The 21,736-nt window shown below is 44.5% G+C and overlaps 2 protein-coding genes across 8 annotated transcripts; one reads left to right on the forward strand and one right to left on the reverse strand.

Annotated features, from left to right (window-relative positions):
• The first annotated feature begins 6,647 nt into the window (after positions 1-6,647).
• LYSET (lysosomal enzyme trafficking factor) lies at positions 6,648-14,873 on the forward strand. 5 transcript variants are annotated; one of them, XR_012159536.1, is made up of 3 exons: positions 6,648-6,845; positions 10,114-11,435; positions 12,213-14,873. XR_012159536.1 is itself a non-coding variant. In XM_073349516.1 (2 exons), exon 2 carries the CDS (start codon positions 10,130-10,132, stop codon positions 10,523-10,525), a length of 396 nt encoding a protein of 131 aa, XP_073205617.1. In that variant the 5' UTR covers positions 6,648-6,845; positions 10,114-10,129; the 3' UTR covers positions 10,526-14,873. The 5 variants fall into 5 exon arrangements, 1 of the variants encoding a protein (XP_073205617.1); XR_012159537.1 differs by having other exon boundaries at positions 10,114-11,243; XR_012159539.1 differs by having other exon boundaries at positions 10,114-10,886.
• On the reverse strand, positions 11,245-21,696 carry GON7 (GON7 subunit of KEOPS complex). 3 transcript variants are annotated; one of them, XR_012159541.1, is made up of 4 exons: positions 21,262-21,696; positions 19,271-19,366; positions 14,024-14,114; positions 11,245-13,136 (listed from the first exon to the last, which is right to left on the reverse strand). XR_012159541.1 is itself a non-coding variant. In XM_073349517.1 (2 exons), exons 1-2 carry the CDS (start codon positions 21,470-21,472, stop codon positions 19,257-19,259), a joined length of 321 nt encoding a protein of 106 aa, XP_073205618.1. In that variant the 5' UTR covers positions 21,473-21,696; the 3' UTR covers positions 11,245-19,256. The 3 variants fall into 3 exon arrangements, 1 of the variants encoding a protein (XP_073205618.1); XR_012159540.1 differs by having other exon boundaries at positions 14,024-19,366; XM_073349517.1 differs by having other exon boundaries at positions 11,245-19,366.
• Positions 21,697-21,736: the final 40 nt, after the last annotated feature.

Raw genomic sequence — 21,736 nt, forward strand, 5'->3', positions numbered from 1 at the left:
ACATTGTTTTAATGTTGGTGTCTTTTTTTTTATTTGCCAAATACTTTCAGGCCCTCAACCTGCAATGAGCTGCATACAGGTGGACCCCGAAGGCCACACAGACTCCCACTGAAGTCAGTGGAGTGCTGCACAGCTGCCATTGCAGGATCATGGTCTAGCTTTGTATTCCACGGCTGTCCAGAAAGCAATATGATGCTAAACTATTCAGTAACATAACAGGGTATTTTACTCCAAAGGCTTTAGGTGCTTTTAAATTTCATGAATACAGGGAATTTAACTGACCGTCAAACATTAATGGTAAATCCATTTTAATGTATTGGGATGGGATCAGTTCTGGGCTCACATAAAAGATAGGAAAGCTATTAGAGACTGACAATCCTGCCTTTTACAGACCTTTATTTTCAGAAAAATGGGAGGAAACTACTGGTGGGTCCTGGAGCCTTGTATGCTTCATCCAGTAATCACATATCCAAAGCCAAATCATTCCATCCCCTTAAAGTGATCACATCATTCCACAATCCAGAACTTTCTCAGCATTTCTGTAAAGTTGTTACATACTTTTGTACCATTTATTTACACCTTTCCCAGATTATGGAATAAGACCTTTGTTGGTCCCTATAAATCAGATGACCAAGAATTTACCTTAGTTCATTTATAAATATCTTTGGGGACATCTCTGAGTCATAGAAATTACAGGATGAAGAAACATATCTGTACAGTTCCTGTGTAGTATAGCTCTCTGCAATGTGTTTTCTAGTGCTTTGTCCAATCTAAATTTTCATGTATCAAGCAACAGGGCTTCCATTATTTTGCTTGTGAGTTTCTTTGCTGTTAGCAAGTCTTGCCAATCTTCCATTTAAATTTTCTTTTTCTGAGTCTGTATCTGTTTGTTAACCTTCAATAGCTAATGAAATCTATTGGATCTTCATTCATTTTAAAAATAAACAGTATGATGACATCATTTATGGAAAAGGCTAATTCCCATAAATTTAAATCTGTAGTTTTTCATAGATGGACTTCACAGATTTTTATAAACATGGAAGGGAAATCATTCTAAAATAAGGCCTAATCCTGCTCTCACTGAAACTTTTGCCATTGACTTCAGTGGTAGGAGGATCAGGCACTGAGGCTCAGAGCCTCAAGGTATTTAGATGCCTAACTTCCATTGAAATCAATGGGAGTTAGGTACCTAAATATCGCTGAGGATCAGGGCCCAGTGGCTCACCCACATTTAAAGAAAGAGGGTGACATCCTAACCACATCGGACTCAGTAGCAAAATTCCCATTGACCTAAGTGGAGCCAGATTTTAATTCAGTGTCTTTATATGACACATACTCTGTGTGGTGTAGGGCACCATCTGGTGGGCTTCAGAGGAACTCTGTCAAGCAGAGTTAGAAGAAATACTTAAGTGGGACCATAGCCTAGGTACAGATTGCAGAATAGGACTCAAAGTGAAATTGCTTCATATCAAAGGATTCTGCTGTTTGTTCTGGGTGCTGTGCTGTCACAAATCTGCCCCAGTAAGAAGCGTATATTCTCCAATATTTCAACATGGCCACGTGAATTTATAGGGAAAGATGGGCTTGATTCTTTGTGGTCAAAAGCTGCCATCTTGCTCCACTGAAATCAACATCAAAGCTCCCAATGACTCTAATAGTTCAGGATCAGGCACTTAGGGTGGGATCTGCAAAAGCACTTAGGCACCTAAGTCCCAGTTCTAGGTGCCGCTGCAATCCACAAAACACCTAACCTGTAGGCAGCGGCGCCAACTTTCTAATCTGACAGGGGATGCTCAACCTTCTGGCTCCGCCCCCTTCTCCCAAGCCCCCACTCCACCCGCCTCTTCCCGCCTCCATTCCCCCTAGTGTGCCCTACCCTCGCCCCCTCCCCCCCAGCACCTCCTGCACGTGGTGTAACAGCTGATCTGCAGCAGGCAGGAGGCGCTGGGAGGGAGGTGGAGGTGCTGATTAGTGAGGTGACTGGGGGGCGGGAGGTGCTGGTGGGGAGGGGGGAGCTGGCTGCCAGTGGGTGCTCAGCACCCACCATTTTTTCCCTGTGGGTAAGCACCCATGGAGTTGGCACCTATGCCTGCTGACACCTAAAGTTGCTTGGCATAAATTGGAGTAAACAGTTCCTTAGGTGCCTATGTTTCTGCATCTGAGCACGTGCAGTGCTGCCTCAATCTAGACACTCAAGCACCTACTCCCAAGCCCCAGAGTGATTCACCAACCTGGGGAAACATGGGCGTTAGGCCACCCAGGTCATATCCAGGGCCTGATTCCATAGGTGCGCTCAGAGATACTTCCCTGTCTCTACTGGAAATACCTCATCCGATACATCCTAAGATGACATTTGTCTCTTTCATGGCCACATCTTAATGTTAATCACCATAAGAACTAGGTACAAAACTTAGGCCCCTGTACGCAGTAAAGCAGCTTTGAGTGCTGTAACTCCCGAGGTGTACACACGGCCAAGCCACTTGGTGTGCAGACACTGCGTAGATGCAGCGCTCTAAGAAAACAACCCCGACGAGAGGCACAGAGCTATTTGCGCTGGGGCTACTGCGCTGTGGTACAGAATAGGCACCGTGGCGATTACAGCGCTGTGCTTGGCCTCCAGGAGGTGTCCCACAATGCCTGTTCTCGCCTCTCTGGCCACTGGATTGAACTCTACTGCCCTGCCCTCAGGTGACCAACCATCAGCCCCATACATTCCTTTGCAAATTTGAAAGTCCCCTTCCTGTTTGTTCAGTGATGCATGCAGCAGTCTCAGCGCATCTTTCCAGGTGGCCAGGCCTGCTCCACACACCAGGCGATCCCCCGCTTGGAGCAATGCCGAGCTGCTGGACCTCATTGGCATTTGGGAAGAGGAGGCAGTGCAGTCACAGCTGCACTCCAGCCATTGGAATTATGATACCTATGGACAGATTTCTAGATGCATGAAAGAAAAGGGCCATGACCGGGACACATTGCAGTGCAGGGTCAAAGTGAAGGAGCTGCGGAACGCCTACCACAAAGTGCAGGAGGCAAACCGCCGCTTCGGTGCTGCGCCCACAAGCTGCCGGTTCTACAAAGAGCTGGATGCAATCCTCGGTGGTGACCCCACCTCCACTGCGAAGGCCCCTGTAGATATTTCGTTGGCTTGCGTGCCAGTCAAGAGTGGACCGAGTCAGGAGGAGGCAATCTTGGATGAAGAGGGGGAGGGGGACCCAGAGGCAGAGGATGACTCAGAGGCCAGTGATGCATGCAGTCAGGAGCTCTTTTCTACCCTGGAGGAGCTAGCCAGTCATAGCAGTTGGATCTTGGCAAAGCGCAAACAGGAGAGGAGGCCCCTGGTAAGTGGATCTGATTTGGGGAATTGCTGAAGCGAGTTGTTGGGGGCAGGAGGGTGGCAGAAAGCAGGCTTGTCTCCCACCTCATGCCTAGTTTGAGCAGCAGAACAGGCTGTTGATACACTTCCTCACTTCACGGGAATCTCCCTCAGAGATCTCCAGGAAACTCTCGTGGAGATACTGGGCAATCCACTGCTGCAGGTTCTTCGGCAGAGCTGCTTTGTTTCTTGCCCCATTAACGATAACTTTCCCGCGCCACTGCATCGTCATGGAAGATCCATGAGAAAAAAATATATAGAACAGTCAAAATCCCTTTGTAATACTGGATGGTCACAAATATTTGCAAATGAACTGGCTACTACTAATAAACTTGTAAGGCACTTTGAAACCAGAGTGATGAGTGTGAGATAGACAGGAGTACTACCAGCCACACATGTTCAAAATTAATGAATCAACCCCTTAAAAGTCATGACACTGAATTAAGAACCATGATATTTTTTTAAATAATACCTCTGGAGGGCTTTGGGTAGATTTTTTGTCTTCAGGTTGTCAAGCCAGGTAGGGGGGTCACATTTTCAAGCCTATCTCCACAACCACAAGGGCCAGACAGTTTTTTTAAAATGAAAGCTAAGATTCTGATGTATTCAAATGATTCTAGGAACTAGGGTTTTTAGAAAAACATCTGGTATCATAAGCTGCACCATAAATCACAAGAGTTGGCAACAGAGATTAGATAGACAGACAAAGACAGATAGATTTCAGATGAGTAGTAATGAATAACTAACAGAATTGAACCAACGACCTGCAAGCGAAAGGTTCTGTGACAGACTGATAATTTCCTGTAACATCATGGACAAACCTTACTGAATTGAGTTTAATGTCTTTGGAATCCATTGTATTAAAAATGCAGCAGTCTATGTGCTATAGAGGGACTGTATGTATTTCCACGGGAAGGGCATATAGGAGAACAACAGGAGATGATTAGGCAAATTCATTCAGCTAGTAACAGCTCCAGAGAGTCACTGTGCGGAGCCCTTGATGGTACATCTTGGGGGGCAGGGACACAGGCCAGGGGCTGCTCTTGGGCACCCCAGTCCCCCACCCAGGCCAAGTGGATGACCATTGGCTCTCCACAGCTGCTTGGGCTCCCTTGGTGGCTCTTACCAGCCAAGGATAGTTGTCCCTAAACTGTGGGGCACACCCCCCATAGGGGGGCACGGAGGAACCTTCAGAGGGGTGTGGTGGGGACTGAAAAGGGTGCACGACCCAGCCCTGCTCTGTGCCCAGCCTTGCTCTGGCCCTAACCCAGCCTTGCCCCCAGCTATGGCTCTGCTCCTGGCCATGCCCCAACAGCACCTCCGGCTCCACTCCCAGCCCCCAACCACAACCCCGGCCCCTGCTCCTGGGTGGGGAGGCGCAGACCAGGTAAGGGAGGCACAACCGAAAACATTTGGGGACACCTGATCTAGGATAACCATAAGTCCAGTTTTGGCCCTGGATGTCCCAATTTTTTTTTTGGCAAAACCAGGCATTTTTCCCGTTTGCTCTTGCCAACTGATCACCACAAATGCCCAGTTTTGCCAGAAAGGGGATGGGGGGAGAGGTGAGCAGCAGGGTTGGAGCGGGGCAGGGGCGAGAGGTAGATTCAAACCAGCCCCATGTGCGGGAGGAAGGGGCTTAGGCAAGTGAATCAGGTTGGCTCCGTGGAGGGGCAGGAAGGGTGGAAGGGAGAGGGGGCTCGGGCCAGCTCCATGTGAGGGGCCGGTGGGGAAGGGAGAAGGGGTACAGACCAGCTCTACATGCGGGGTTCGGGGGGGGGAAGGGAAAGGGGGCTCAGCCAAGTCCATGCAGGGCTTGGGCAAGTGGCTTGGCCAGTTCCCCGTAAGGCAGGGCAGGGGGAATATACTCATTCTACACAGGCTCCGTCTCCTTGTCTACCCAGGGGCGGGTTCTCAAGGGGAAGAGGAAGAGCAAGGCTGAGGAGCAGGTGGTCCAAATTGGCTGAGGTCTCTGGGCACAGGCCCCGGGGGGTAATCGACCACTGGGCCTGTTGCCGGTACCCAGTGCCAGAGGCGAACAACAGTAAGGTTCGTTGCCCGGTGTGCATCACCCAATAATCACAACAGGGTGGAGAAGCAGGAAAGTTTATTTGCAGCTGCAAACACGGTACAGGAAGAATAGAATCTCAAATCCTGCACACAGAGCAGGAAGTTACACAGGCTTTTATACATCCTTTCTTCAGCATACTTATCCAATAGCAAGCTGCCCTAAGTATCCATATAGCCAGCCAATCCAGTTACCAGCTAGTTCCCTTGTTCTCTGTACCATCTGTTAAACCATACATAAAGCTGCTTTATTCAGCATTGTTCTTCCATGATGAAACTGCCCTGTTTGGCCTTGTTTAGTTTCAGGCAGTCTGACTCTGCAACATATTGTTGCAGATCCTCAGCATAACTGCTGTGAGTGCCTCCAGGCGGGGGGGGGGGGGGGGGGGGGGCAAGGACACTTTGGCCTAGTACGCATAACTGCGGCGAGTGCCTCCAGTCGGGGGGGGGGATGGGGGTGGCAAGGACACTTGGGCCTAGTACGCATAACTGCGGCGAGTGCCTCTAGGCGGGGTGGAAGGGGGGCAAGGACACTTGGGCCTAGTGCGAGGGGGCTTCATCAACACTCGTGGTCTTCCATCCCCTCGAGTTACGTAGTGGCCACGCCCCAGTGTCCCCAACAGGCCTGAAGCTTGCAGTTTGGAGGGGACAATGCTGCTCCCTCCCGTGTTAATAAGTGGGGGACATGGCCCCTCTGGCGCCAGCGTCCCTCCCAGTTCTACAAAGTCTCTGGCACCCTTAATCACAGCTGAACCCCTTAAAACACACCCTGCAAAGCGACTCTTTTCATAAGATCTCTCACTAGCATTTGTTGAGTTCCAACCATCTCCAGCACTTTTCCACTGGTTACACGTCTATCCAGAGCCTCCCAGGACAGCGACCTCCAAAAAGGGATGATAGCGGGAAAACCTGGGTGAGGGTGACGATTGGGAGCGACCGAGGGGGCCAGCTGAAGCCCTGGTGACAACCAGGGAGGCACTAACAATCACAGGGTGGGCTACAGCCCTGCGCCTGTATGGAGCGCATGAGAGCCACACGGCCCTGCCCAAGAGCCATCTTGGGCGTGCTCTGGCAAGCCAGGTGGGGCCCTAGGCCCCATCCAAGATGGCGGTGGCTAAGAGTTCTTTCCTCTGCCCCCGCCCCGTCACGTGCTCAGCCGGCGGCACAAGGCGCAGTCAGCGCCGCCTGGGGCCCGGAAGTAGGGCAGAGTACACCGGAAGTGGAAAGCCTCCGCTCCCGGAAGCGCAGGTGTTCCGGCCGGGCGGCCAGTGGCCGCAGGGAGATGGCTGCTGCTGCCCGGCGCAGGAGGCAGCGATCGAGCTGGGCGGCGGCTCCGGCCCCCTCCCGGCGCGGGGGAGCGGGGTGATGGGATCGGGCCGCTCGCCCGCCGCATTTCCAGTTGAGGAAGGTAGGAGAAGCCGCTTCTCGCCGGAGCGGGGAAGGGACCGTCGCTGCCGGGCCGCCCGGGTGGGCGAGGCAGGCACACGCCGGCGGTGGGAGGAAGAAGGCTCGTGGGGCTGCCCCAGGCACGCACCCGGGGAGGGGTCTAGCGGGGAGTGAAGCGGGTGCGAAGGGGAACGGGGAGGCGAGGAGGGGAACCAGTTTCGTGCGGGGTTCCTGGGACCGGGACCGTTCCCGGGTGTGTTCCTGTGGGTTGGAGAGGGAGCAGCCCGGCGCGGGGAGGGCACGTAGCCTGGGGGTGGCCTCTCTTTTAGGAGTATCGCTGTGGGGGAGGGAAGGATCTTATTTTCTTCATCGCTTCAGTTTCATCGTGCTGGGTCTACACCACTCACAAATAGCTAGAAGACAGATCCTTGCCCGGAGGAGCCTGCAGGCTAAATTTTAGTCTCTCGCATTTGCTCCGGACACTTATAGAGCTTTTAAAAGCATAGCTTTTGGCTACTATAATGCATACAACCCCTTATAACTTGTTCCTGACTCAATTTTGTGGCAGCGGCATGATTTCGTGGTCTGAGTCAAAAACTCCTGAAAGCCCAGCTCTGCCACGTGCCTGTTATGTGACCTTAGTAAGCCACATCATCTCTCGGTGCCTCAGCAAGAGGGGAGTGCTGACAGTAAGGTTTCCTTAGCTAAATTTTCTAAAGACCTATATCATGGAAGTACTACTGTTTTTCTGGCATCTTTCACTGAAAATCCTAGAGCATCTTCCAACTCAACACAAACATGAGCAGCATCTAAAACTAGTTCTTCAGTGTAAAACTGTACATAGATAAACTTCCCTAAAGACGGCAACAAATGCCATAGGTGTACAACTTGCACACGAAGAGATTTGCAATAAAATGAAAATAGTCAATCACAAATTTCATTTAAATCTAGATTTCATCTTTAACTTGTGTGTGAATGTAATACTTTAGAAGTTTATAAGCCTGGGCTTGTTCCATGTAACAACATATTGAAAGTAATCACAAGCTTATACTTCCCTTACATTTACATAAATATAGTAAAGGGAAAATAATGGCTTAATTATTGGGGAAGTTGTGTGCCCAGGATTGCTAAAAGTGGGGCATCATTCAAGTTGCAGGTGACCATATCCAGCTGCTGGATCTCTGTAGGAGCATACCATATTTTACCTCTGCAAGAGTGCTTTCTGACCAAAGTATAATTTGAAGTCTCATGGTCATTTGGAAGTGACTGGTGTTTAAGATCACATGTTTTTAAGTCAGCAGTAACTTGTACTTTCTGACTGAATGTTATTTGGTGCGAGAGTGGAGGAACTGGAATAAATGTGTGGGTTTTTTAATACTAATTCTGGAAAACTGTAGTAGCTATAAATAGAGAATTGGGCAATTCCAAGCCAGTAAACCAAGAAATTAATGTTAGGGTTTCCAAGCAATGATCTCTATTGACTTTTCTAAACTAATTCAGAACTAAGGCTGATGTTTTGTCTGTAACTCCTGTTGTGTGAAAGAGAGAGGTAAGAAACTAAAATGATACAAGTAAATTTTGTTAACTCTGAATTTCTTAGTTTTTGTATTGCAGTTTTAATTATATCTGTCCATTTATTTATTCAAGTTCCTTTGCTCCTTTTTAAAAAGGAAATTACCAATAGACAACTATAAAATGTCTAATTACTGGAAAAACTAGACTGCCACTAAGCTGTTGGGTAAACATATACTCTGGCATTTTTATGGCAGTACTTACCCAATAGTTAAACACTTCTTTTAAACTGTTTTGAATAACATGGTGGTTTAGAAGCATCTGACAGACACATCTAATATATCAGAATGAGGCACTCTGCTCAGTTGTTTGACTTGTATTTACATTGTTTAAAAGTACAAGTTACCAACTGGATAGGAATATCTGGGGGGAAAAAACTGTTTTTGTTTGGTTATATAAATCATCTAGCCACAATAAGTACAACTTGGCAACTTTCCTGCCCTGCCAATGTTCCTCTAGTTCAAGGCTGAGGTACAACTTGTGAATCTGTCACCAAAACAACCCCTTGGGGTAGCTGTTTGACATGGACACCGGGAGCTAGACAGCTGTTATAACTTTTGTTAGCTATTCATGTTAAAATCTGTTTTCGGTATCTTATGTATTATAGATTATTTCTAGTCTGAAAATATACATATTAGAAGTGCTCCTACTAGGCACTGAGCCTCTGCAGTATTTCAAATTCTCAATAAAGAATCAACTATATTAAATACATTAAAACCACTACCAATTACTCATTCAGACCCACCTCACATCTTTTTAATACTGTGTTACCATGTAACCTCTTTCAGTCCCCTCTCCAAATGTCACAGAAAAAGGGAAAACCAGAAAGTTTGGAACAATTAACAAATTCAGGTTCGGGTAGACCAAGGGGTGGTGGATAGAGTATGTTCTGAAGTAAAGGACCCCTCAAAGATTGTGTTACAAACAGTTCCACCTTCTCTACAGTGAGGACATTCCAGCTCAAGCACCTCAGATGGCGATGACTGCAGTAATATTGTTTGAGGATAGTGGGAGTCTCTCAACCTTTTAGAACTGTAAAAGTCAAGGCCAGTGCTTAAAGCTCAAATGAAATTAGTATAGTGCTTCCTATGAAAAATGCAAATTAAGAGATGGCTGATGTATTCTGAACTTTCTTATAGGTGTAGCCCCAAGTAGGGCACACTACAATAGTCTAATCTTGAGGTGATGAAGACATAAGTATAGCAGGGTCTCCATCCAAAATGGGACTGCATTTGCCTTACTAAATGCAGATGGAAAAACGTGTCCTCTGACATGGCTGCTACCTAGGCATTCAGGAGAACCCCAAAGTCTAATAAGATCTTAAATTACAAACCTAACTTTCAAATAATGGCTATTTAGTTAGTATTGCTTGTACAAGTCTAGCCAGTTTTCTTAGCCTGGTCACAATTAATGCTATTTCTGTCTTGTCAAGATTGAGCCTCAGTCAGCTAGCCCTTTGTCCAAGCTCCAGTAGACACTGGGTCATCCATTTCACTTTACCAGCAGAATCACAGTAAAGGGGTTATGTAATTGACTATCACTAGCATGCTGTTGCAGTAATGCATGACACCTTATTAATGTAAAGAAGGAAAAAAAGAACTGTCCCAAACAGGATGTACCTGTAGTAGTTTCTAGTAGTTATACTGTCATACCAAGTAATTCATGACCCAAACACTGGATTATATCTCTACTGAATGCTTGTCTTGTTTTTGTTAAAGGTGCAGAGCATGGAGAATGATGAACTTCCGCCAGAGGATGGGATGGATTGGTGTGGGGTTGTATCTATTAGCAAGTGCTGCAGCTTTTTACTATGTCTTTGAAATAAATGAGACTTACAACAAACTAGCACTGGAGCACATTCAACAGCACTCTGAGGAGCCACGAGAAGGAACCACATGGACACACTCCTTAAAAGCACGACTGCTGTCCCTGCCTTTTTGGCTCTGGACTATTATATTTTTAATACCATATTTACAGATGTTTTTGTTCCTTTATTCCTGTACAAGAGCTGACCCCAAAACTGTGGGCTATTGCATCATTCCGATCTGCTTGGCTGTTGTTTGCAATCGGCACCAAACATTTGTAAAGGCCTCTAATCAGATCAGTAGATTACAGTTGATTGACACTTAATTCAATCTCCGGTTTCAATAGCTGCTTCAGGAACAACACCTATGTCTGATCTAATCATAAGACTGAAGTTCTGAATGGAGGTTGGAAAGAGCCTTTCCTTTCAAACAGCTAAATACTGAACAGTAGCTGCTTTCTATTTTAAAAAAAAACATGCTTTTTTTAAAGTATGGACCCATCATACTAGCCAGAATAGCAGAGCCCTGTGAGAGACTTGATGCCTTATGATGCAAAACTGCCACCCTCCCTATGAAGTATCCTGGGGAAGTATGCTTCTGCAATCATACATACTCCACTGTGCAAATAAAGATTACGTGCAAGCTTTCCCTTTGAATCAATGAAAATAGACACTTCTGTGGTAAATGTAAAAGATTAGAACATGCTGATAAAAGCTGCATTTAACACATTACTTTGCTTTCTCCTTTTTTAAATACTACTGCACGCTACAATTCTGAATTATCCTTTTAAAAAGATGAGAATGAAGTATGGCTGAACAGCTTTTTAGTGAGGATAGTCCTTTTCTCTCTCATAGTCAGTGAGTTACAGGCTGCACAATACCATATTTTATTAGGCAGAAGTTGAGGAGTGGTCTAGGCCCAGAGGTGTGATGCCTTTAACATCTTTTCACTGATGCCAAAGAGAGGCTGGTAACTGGCAGTGGACTGGAGATTCTACAAAACTCATTTTTCTTTATTTTCTTCTCCATACTTTTCGCTTAATGGTAACTGAGTTCACTACTGTTGTGCTTCATTGTGTGAGTGGAACTAGAACAGCTTTTGGTGAATCAACTGTGCATTGGGGAATTATTATAAAAATGGGAGAAGATGTGTCCATCAACTCTTTGCTGGAAAACCAGTGAGATGCAAACAAATAAAAGGCTACAAGGATATCCAATCTTTCTCCCAATTAACAAGTGAGCTAAATAATCCCACTAATACAATGAGTACCTGAGTTATTTTCCAAAAACATGTAGAAGTATTACTGGTGGTTGTCCTATATCTTAATTTCACTCTCCATTTTCAGTGACCTTTTTGGCATAGCAAGTAATTCTGACAATAGGGTTACCATGCTATTAATTTAGAATCATGGATTCTAAAGCTAGAAGGGATTACTGTGATCATCTAATCTGACCTCCTGTATACAACAGGCTACAGAACTTCCCAAAAATAATTCTTTGACGATTTTAGAAAAACATCCAATCTTGATTTAAAAACAGTAATGGAGAATCCATCATGCTCCTTCCTAAATTGTTCCAATGGTTAATTACTTACTATTAAAAATGGACACCTTATTTCCACTTTGAATTTGTCTAGCTTCATCTTCCACCCACTGGCTCATATTATAGCATTCTCTGCTAGATTGAAGAGCCCATTACATTTTTTTCCCCCATGCAGGTACTTAGAAACTATAATCAAGTCACTTCTTAATCTTCTTTTTAGTAAGATAAATAGATTGTGCTCAAGTCATTGGTTCCTAGGATAGAGTTCCCTATCATCTAAATAGGGCTTACATTCTTTTTCTAAGATATATACATTTAGCCATGTTAAAACACTTATTATTGCTTGTGCCCAGTTTGTCAAGCAATCATCATCTGCTCTGAATCAGTAACCTGTCCTCTTAATTATTTACCACTCCCCCAATTTGTGTCATCTGCAAACTTTATCAGTGATGCTTTTATGTTTTCTTCCAGGTCAGTGATGATGATAAATACCATAGGGCAAGAACCGATGCCTACAGGACCCCACTGGAAATACATCCGCTTGATGATGATTCCCCATCAAATTGAACCATCCTATTTTAGTATGCCATAGAGGCGCTTACTTTGTGGCCCCTTTGGTTTTAGTGGAAATCAAAGTTTCTATCGTTGCTACACATTGTCAAGGAGTGCCCATTAACCAAATTCAGCAGCAGGCTCTGAGAGTTCCACTTGGCCACTGAGAACATTGCTTGGCTCGGCAAATCCACAAAGGCTAAATAAAGTTTCTAGCCCTTGGGGAGATAACCTTGTGAATGTTAAACCAGTGCAGGGCTGAGTCTTCCAAGAGGCAGAAGCAATAAGCCCAAGACAAGATAATTTATACCCCTTTTTGTGTCAGTTATGTGAATTCCACTATAATTATAATAAATGTTAACATTCTACTGTACTGCTGGAGCAGAAACATCCACCTGTTCTAGGACTGCCTGGATCTTGGGGAGATTACAGTCACTTCTCCTCTAGCTGCGTTTTCAGTGTTACTGTATTTAAACACAGCAGCTAAAACATTCTTAATCTTTCGTTTGCATTTGGAGCAATTCTGTTTCTGTGGTTTTAAATACCAGCATGGGTGCTAAGAACTGAACATACAATCTATCCTTTACAGGAAAGCAAGTGTAATAAAGTAATAATTGTGACGTGTAATAGCTAAAGAAGGAGTCTTGAAAAAGTGTTAAGTAGGAATGGAAGAATCAACTTTCTAAAGGCAGAGCTTTAATACTGTGATACAATTTTCTTAATTTTTTAAAATCTGTTTAAACCTATATAAACTTATTTAGAACATGAATTTCAAAGTTGCCAGGTACAAAGAAGAAAGTAGATCTGTGCCTCTGTGGGTAGGATCTTTTGCAGAAGAATGGCCTATAAGGGAGGAAATTTCAAAAAGTAACAAAAAAGGTAGTCTGATTCAGTGTCAAGCAATCGAGTGGCCTTTCACAGATTAGTCAGCTCTTCTATGTAACAGGCTGAGCCTTTCTGGATGGGGACAGCATACAGGAATGATTTCAGTAGTTGATGTTCATGGAAGAAGGCAGAATCACTTTCTATTTATACTAGTGGATCCAGAGAGCATCTGCTATGGAAATAGCTATGCAGAGAAATGCACAAACTATAACATAATTGGGGATATTTATGAAAGATTTGATATTAAGAGGGCTAGTGCAGAGACTGCTCACCAATATTTTACCACTTTACTGTCTAGACCTGCTTTGCTCAGGATTAGAGAAGAGGGTGGTAGAAATGCAGGGAGTTAGTCACCACCATTTCTAGCACCAAGGGAGCTGTGTCACTGGGAGATTTCCTTAAAATTCAGAGTTGGTAAGAAATCAAAATGAATATCAAACTTTCTAAACAGCTAGTTTAATTATAGAGTCATCTTTAAAAAGTAGTTTATCTTAAAGGCTTCTAGATACTCGCTAATGAGATTCTCTCATGTAGAATCACAGCTTCTTTAGAAATTGCATAACTTTAGACTTTTAAAATGATCTTAGCTTGTATTAGGGAATTTTATCAGTTGGCTTTAAATACTAAACATTTTCTAAGAGGTGGAAAAATGAATTACTGTAAGTTTTTAAGTTCATAATTATGGTACAAAAACTTCTTTTTGGTCACACTGTTCATCAGAGAACAGCTCCTATGAAGACTACAATAAGATCATGGGAATAAGACTACAGTTCTTCAACTTGCACTAGAAAATAGGAACTGCTGTAGAAGATCACATGAGAGAGCTGTGAAGTCCAATATCTTACCTTTGGTAATGGGTACAGTAAAACCTCAGAGTTACTAAGTGACCAGTCAACCACATGTCTCACTTGGACCCAGGAGTACACAATCAGGCAGCTGAAAAGATGGAGGGAAAAAAAGCAAATAAAGTACTGTGTTAAACAAACTACTAAAAAATAAAGGGAAAACATTTTTCTTCTGCAGAGTAAAGTTTCAAAGCTATATTAAGTCTCTTTTCAGTTGTAAACCTTTGAAAGAACAACCATAATGTTTTGTTCAGTTACAAACCTTTCAGAGTTACAAACAACCTCCATTCAAGATATGTTCAAAACAGTGAGGTTCTACTGTAATACCTGAAGTTTCAAAAAAAAATCTTAAAAAAAAAAAAAAAAAGCTGTTTGATAGGCCTTTCACTGCAAGGCTTTTTCTGTGGCTATTTCTGGCATACTTATTGTTGTAGCTGGTTCTTGGGTCTCTTGTCCAACGTTACATCCTTGTTGATCATCATCTCTAGTTTGACAACTTTGCAAATGCGGAGTTTGGTGTTCTCTTAGCCTTAAGAATGTGTATTAACTACCAACTCTAGTCTGACCTCACCACACATGCATGGTGTAAACTAATGCATGAAAAGATTAACTGTTTTAACTAACACCATGTGTTTCATTTTAAAAAGTTTGCATCAGCTATGGTTCTACTTAAGCCCTAGAATGCAAGCTCAACTCTTGCAAGTGACTGAGTTATTGTGTAAACTAGCAACTTGAGCATCTTATAATTGCTACTATTTTTTAAGAATGCATTTCTTGAACTTTTGTGTCTTTTGGGACTAAATGCATTGTGAATGAATAACTTTTTTAAACAATAAAACCTTAAAATTTTTCTGGTCTGGATTTTTGTTGGCTGGGGGAACAAATAGAGTGTAATTCTCACTGAGAAGTTTGAAATTCTCAACAGAGCAAATTAGTGCATGAATTCTTTCCCCCCATATGATCTTGTACTTGCCTTTTAAGAAGTGGGTTAGTGCTTAGAGGACAATAGATGCATTTAACACTAACCTAAATAAGCCTATTCTCCATTCTATGGTTCAATGTTACCTGTTTTGCTGATGCTCACTTTTTAATTTTGGTCTCAAGACTGCTCTATTCCTCAAATGTAGGCTATTCAGCACCTCCTCTTGAAAAATATTCCACTGTAGTGTCATGAATCCACTCATTATGGACCAACACTTCCCTTCTCCATTATTCATTCCGGATAAGAAGTAAGGCCTACTAGGGCAGCAGGCCAGAGCAGAAGCAGTCCTAAGGGAGTAAACATTAGGGAGAGCAGACACAGTGGACAGATGCGGGGCAGGGAGTTAGGAGAAAGAGCGGTAAGACAGCTGTTCAGCCATGCAGTTTACATAGGGGTTGAGGAAAAGTGACCCAGCTGGGTAAAGAGAAACAGGAAGCCTGCACAAGTGACAGAAAAGACTACATCAGAATTGCGCTGTGGTTCCAGAAAAGAGGCCCAGAGCAGTGGTGATGTAGGAGAGGTAATTGGCAGAAAGGCAGGGCACTAGCAGCACAGACACTTTGCTGAGAGAACAAGCCCATAAAGACATCAGAAGCAGAGAGTCTGGGGCAAGGACAGTTTTGCTTGTGCTTATGCGGCAGTCTTCTGCTCCCTTGGCTGAGCTGAACTCAAGCAGTGGCTGTTACCTAGAGATAGAGGACTTAGTTTTAAAGCGTAAAATATATTTTAAAGCATTTTTTTTAAAAACCAACATCCCCAGAAACCAGGTAATCCAACAGAATGTCCTGTACACAGTGAGTTCATCTCCACTGCACACTCCTTACAGCAGCACATAGAGTACATACACTATACCCACCCCTAGCACAGGTAAAAGTAGCAGTTTAGACAGTAAAGAACTTCTTAGGCAAGTAAAGACACACTATCCTGTGGCCATGTACCATCCACACCTCTACACTCAAGCAGTGCCGGCCCTATCTACACAGCTATTTTTAGCAGTGTAGTATCTTGCTGCTGGAGCCTTTCCCTGCCTCACGTTCACCACATAGGCTATCTTCACAGACCTGAGTTCTTATATTACCCAGACAGCCTCATTCATAACTTTGTTTTTATGCACCAGAGGGATGGGAAGTTTGTAGCCAGCTTTATCAGTTCATTTTCATCATTGGTTGCTGTGTTGTTTTCCAGACAGCACAATTAACCAACCTCTCTCTCTCACTGCCTCCACACACTGATTGGAAGCTAGACTCTTACTCTGGTGGCCAATTCCCTATGGGCTGGTACATGAGATACTACAGGAAACATACCCTAATCCAGTCACCCATCATTAGTGGGGAAAGCCAGGATGCAGCTGCAGGCACATAGTAGCTGGGCACGGAGGAAAAAAACCTCCAGGTACCTGGCCACAGTAAACTGGCCAATTCCACAGCCTCTTGGAAAAATGCCAAATTTTATGTTCATAGAACTGTGGCATTTATTGCAAACTAGGTGAGATTAACAGGGCAGTTCACACCTTTTAGGTCTATTAGTTCAGGCACCTTACAACTCAGGTAAGTATCCATTTGTACTCTGTTCACCTTTTCAAAGTAATCCTTGCAATCATGAGGGCTAGAAACAATTTTTTGTAAATGAAAGCTGAGATACTGGTACCCGATTCTACAGCTACAGAACATACAGGGCACTGGTCATACATTACATTGCAGAATAAGAGCGAAGCATAGTCAACTAACTTGCCAGACATCACATTCAGCCCTCATCAGACCAGCATCATCCACCTTCCATTAGAACACCCAAAGCAAGATGTAAGCTATTACAGTCGACATAGCTCCCGCTGTTTGAATAGTCAGTCTTGAATGCCTTGCTCTTCTAAAACTTTATTTAGAATCAGTTTAAATATACATATATTTTGATGTCTTGCCTAGTGCTAATCATCTGCAGCATAACATGAGACCAGAGTTCATTGTTCCATTTGTTATCTCTTGTCCCAGGCCTTCACTGAATAAAGTCACTACCTTGCAACCATATCCTCCTTGTCAGATACCATGCAGTAGACACTTGGATTTACATGGAGGATATCCAATGTAACTCGTGTAGAATGTGAACATCTTTATGTTCTGTCACTCTAGCAGCACTTAACAACCCCTCCCTTTTTAAATCAGAAACAGACTGCCAAACAAATTTATATGCAAAAAGATAATGAATTGTTTTTCAATTGTGTGGTAGTAAAATTTCAGGTTTACAGAGTAAATACATTCTGTTCTTTTGTGCATGCAATGCAAGTGTCTTTCATTACTTGCTCAGTGCAATTCAAACTGAGCAACAGGCTACAGCAGATGGCTAACACCACCATATGAAGGCAGAGTTGCAGATGCAATGGTAAACTTAACTCCTATAAGATTAATGTTACAACCTGACTATTGCAGTTGTGTATTTTATGTATATTATATGGTGATACAATCAACCAGGTCAGGATCCCATTGTTAGGCCCAGCACAAACATGTACAAGAGACAGTCCCTGTTCCAAAAGGATTTATAATCTAAAGGCCTAGGTCCTGCAAGTTGCTCTGTGCAGGCAGACCACTGTGCCTGCAAAGCCCCCCTTTTTAATTGAGTAAGGAACTTCATGGGCAGAGCTCACTGCACAAGATTTAGCAGGTGAGTGAAAAACAAACCAGTGGAGGGGAGTGGGAGATCAAGATGGGGTAACAATGACAGGTTGTTTTAGCACACACTGACTGCCTGCACTCTTCATATATGTAATAAGCCAATCAAGAGCAGTAGTCACAGTAATCACTAGCTATTATTGCATGGCAGTATGTATAGCTACTAACAGATTAAAGCTTTTCCAACATAACCAGAACAATACACCAGCAACAACCTAAAAAGCAAAAATAATAAACGAAGAAAACCCTACTCATGCAGTGTCTCTATAACCCAAAAAGGGAAGTGAGACAGATACATGAAGTCCACCAGGGATTTTGGTACTCCCAAATTGTTTTTTCTGGAAGGCACTTAAAACACTGTAATGATGGGTGGCAAGGCAAATCCCTTAGACAGATAATGAATCCACAAACTTTCAGTGCTGACTATAGTGAAGTAATGAATGGTTCACAATGAGGGACCTATAAAAGCAGTTTATTTCTTTGTTTTATTCATATCTGATGTAATGGCTAAACCACACAAAACTAATTAACAGATCAGACACACTGTCAACCAAGTGAACCGCAAAACTGACAATGCTTACTGTACTTAATGCCCATATCCAAATAAAGACAAATTTTTACACAATACTTAGCACTTCCAGGGTATTTTATAATCCAATTCATCCTTACAACATTGTTGTGAGGTAGTTTATGGTTTTTTTAGATAGATAAGACACTGTTGGTGTTACATAACTGACACAATTCTCCTGATAATTTCTTGCATTTATTGGTTTAACACTGTATTTTAGTATTCATTTCAAATTATGGCACATTTTGTAGTTATTATTTGAATTATGGTGGTACCCAAAGCTACACGATTCTGATTCCAAATATCTATGTGTACGTCTTTGTAAAGTTAAGTGTTAAACACAAATGTACCTGAGACCCAACATCATAAACGGATCTTTTAGGCTTCTTGTAAAGCTGATCAACTTTTTTTTTTTTTTAAATAACTACTTCCTTGCTAATGTATTTAAGCAGATCTGGAATACTCCAGTTATTTTATAAAGTCCCCTATCAATAGCACCCTTATATAAAATTGTTAGTTTGTTTCTTGTAGTTTAATATATTTCAGCAGAGTAACTTGCTTTTTCTTTTTTTTAACTGTAACGTACTCTATTTTAAGAGTGGCAGGAAAAATACAGGGAGCTCAGAAGCAGTACAAATTAATATTGACTTTTAAAAGATTCAAAACCACATACTTCAGTGGCTAGATTAGTAAAGAGACACCTGCAAACAAAGGTTCCTCTTGACACTGGCAATCCATAATTTCTTCCTCCCAAATACTTAAGAATTAATTTCTTTCCATGTAAGAGAATCTACAACATTACACTTCACTCTCTTTTTGTCAGGTATTTTATTAGTAACATTAAATACCAGAAAAAGAAAAAGACATTTTCCTTCTAAAACTTAACCAAAAGGAACACAAATGTAGTTGTCTAGTTTCCAAAAATAGTTTCTTCCAGAGGTACAACAGTGCAATATAAACACTAACATTTGCAACAACAGAAAAGTCTTTTTTTTTTAAATTAAATAGCTTTTAAGGCAATAGTTAGGAGTGCTGACTTTTTGTCCGTTTTAAAGGTGGTCCATCCACACACATTTTGACATCAGTGTTGTTTTCTTCATCTTCCTCCTCCGCCTCTTCCTCCCCAACATCACCTTTTAAAATTATAATACAAATTAATACTAGAAATACAAAATATACTCACAAATCCATTTCCTGAGGAAAAACTGTGGATGGGTTAGAGGACAGAGAAACTCTTTTTTTCCAGGTGCCTTCCTGGAGCAAAAGTTGTGGCTGAAACATGCTCCCCCTGCCCCCTGAAACCATGTCATTCAAAGTTGTTTATTTATGGATTCTTCACATTCTTTATCTGTAAGTCCATACCATTTTGTTGTGTGATTCTGCACTGACACTATGTGTAGGATACAGACAAAACCCCACAAGACCTGCTTTTCTTATTGGAAAAGGTCACCACAAGTCTGAATGTTATGTTTCTATCCCCTAAGGTGGAGGGATTGTGATAGCTCTGACCCTCTAGAAATTACTCCTGTACAAAACATTCAACAGACTTACTGGGTTTTCTATTGGAACTGAATGATCAATGTGACTGATTCTCCACCCTTTCTAGATCAGCACCCTCATCACCACACCAGGCGCCTTCCTATGTAGCACTGGGAGGGAAGGCTGATGGACTGGCAACCCCTGAACATGTGGGCTGAGTCAAAAGAGGATGCCGTGCAGTTACACACACCTGCCTCCAATCCACGTCTCTACCACCAGGGAGACAAATGAGGGCTGCCGTGCGCCCGCACACACTCGGGGCGATGGTGGAGCAGGGCTCATCTGGGCAACCCCAGCAGTCTCACGGCCAACTGAATCGGGTGACACACGAGCGCCTGGCACCCAGTTCTCACCGCACTGGGGCTTATGCTTTGTCACCCAACCCCTTCCCTCCCCTCCCCGTCAGCGCCATGCCCAGCTACTGCCCAGAGCAGGGGGGGGGAAACTATGGACTGTGGGCCACTTCCGGCCTGTCAGACCTTTTAATTTGGCCCTCGAGCTCCACTGCCCTGCTTCACCCACCCCAGCGCTCCAGCCGGGGAATGGGGTCGGGGGCTTGCCCCGCTCCACCCACCCAGGAATGGGGTTAGGGGTTTGCCCCGCTCCACTGCCAGGCCTTTCTGCATTATGGGCGAGAGGACATGCATGTTACTCCAGCTGCACACCCCAAACGTGCCTCATGAGCCATCACAGCCTGAAACGTGCAAGCTCAGTTGCCTGCTACTTGTTGGCTTAGATGACTTTCCTAGCACCCAGAGGCGACTCAATTGTGGGCTGTTGGAAACTACATGAGAGGAGATTTCTGAGAGCAGGGGGCTAGTAAATCTCAATGAGTTCCAATGACGTGAAGCCTGACAAATCCAGGCCAACATTCAATTTGTGTTCAGACAGGAGCAAAATTGTGTGGTAAAATCCACAAACAGCCCAGTAATTATTGTAAGAGTGTCCCTGTTTGAACAAGTTTCAGAGTAGCAGCCGTGTTAGTCTGTATCCACAAAAAGAACAGGAGGACTTGTGGCACCTTAGAGACTAACAAATTTATTTGAGCGTAAGCTTTCATGGGCTACGGCCCACTTCATTGGATGCATGCAGTGGAAAATACAGTGGGGAGATTTATATACACAGAGAACATGAAACAATGGGTGTTACCATACGCACTGTAATGAGAGTGATGGTTAACACCCATTGTTTCATGTTCTCTGTGTATATAAATCTCCCCACCGTATTTTCCACAGTATGCATCCAATGAAGTGAGCTGTAGCTCACGAAAGCTCATGCTCAAATAAATTTGTTAGTCTCTAAGGTGGCAGAAGTCCTCCTTTCCTGTCGGAACATGAATTTTTAGTTTCCTGCGCATTCATGGCCCGCCACACAATTTCCATACCCAGAGGTGGCCCTCAGCCCAAAAAGTTTGCCCGCCCCTGGCCCAGAGCCACTCAGCCCCACCCCGACTCCAGCAGCTCCGCCGCAGGCCCCGCGCCTCACTCACCCAGTGACCCCGCTGCGGTCCCCGCCCCCGCGAGCCCCCCGCGCTCTTGCTCCACTAGGGGCGCGAGCAGCGCCGAGACCTGCTCCTGCAGCTGGGACAGGCCGCGCAGCAGCCCCCGGAGCTCCCCACCGGCGCCGGCCTCAGGCTGGCAGCGCACGCGAAGCGGCCACTCCTGTCCCTCGCGCCCGGTCAGCTGCGCCCGCAGCTCCATCCCCGCAGCCCGGCCTGAGGGGCAGAGACCGGCAGCGGAACTGCCCAATCGGAATCCGTCCTACGCGCCCTAACCCGGAAGCCCTCGGCGCCCACGAGGCAACGGCCCCTCCAAACTCGCCCCAGGAGCCGAACGGCGCGCGCAGCAACTCTCGCGGGGCCATTACGCGGGAATTGTCCGACCGCCACCTGCCCCGTCATGTGACACCGCCTCCTCCGTCACGTGGTACTGACCAGCCCCGCCCCACCCTGTGTGACTTGTTGC

The sequence above is a fragment of the Lepidochelys kempii genome, chromosome 6 (genome assembly GCF_965140265.1).
Source record: "Lepidochelys kempii isolate rLepKem1 chromosome 6, rLepKem1.hap2, whole genome shotgun sequence".
Taxonomy (NCBI): domain Eukaryota; kingdom Metazoa; phylum Chordata; order Testudines; family Cheloniidae; genus Lepidochelys; species Lepidochelys kempii.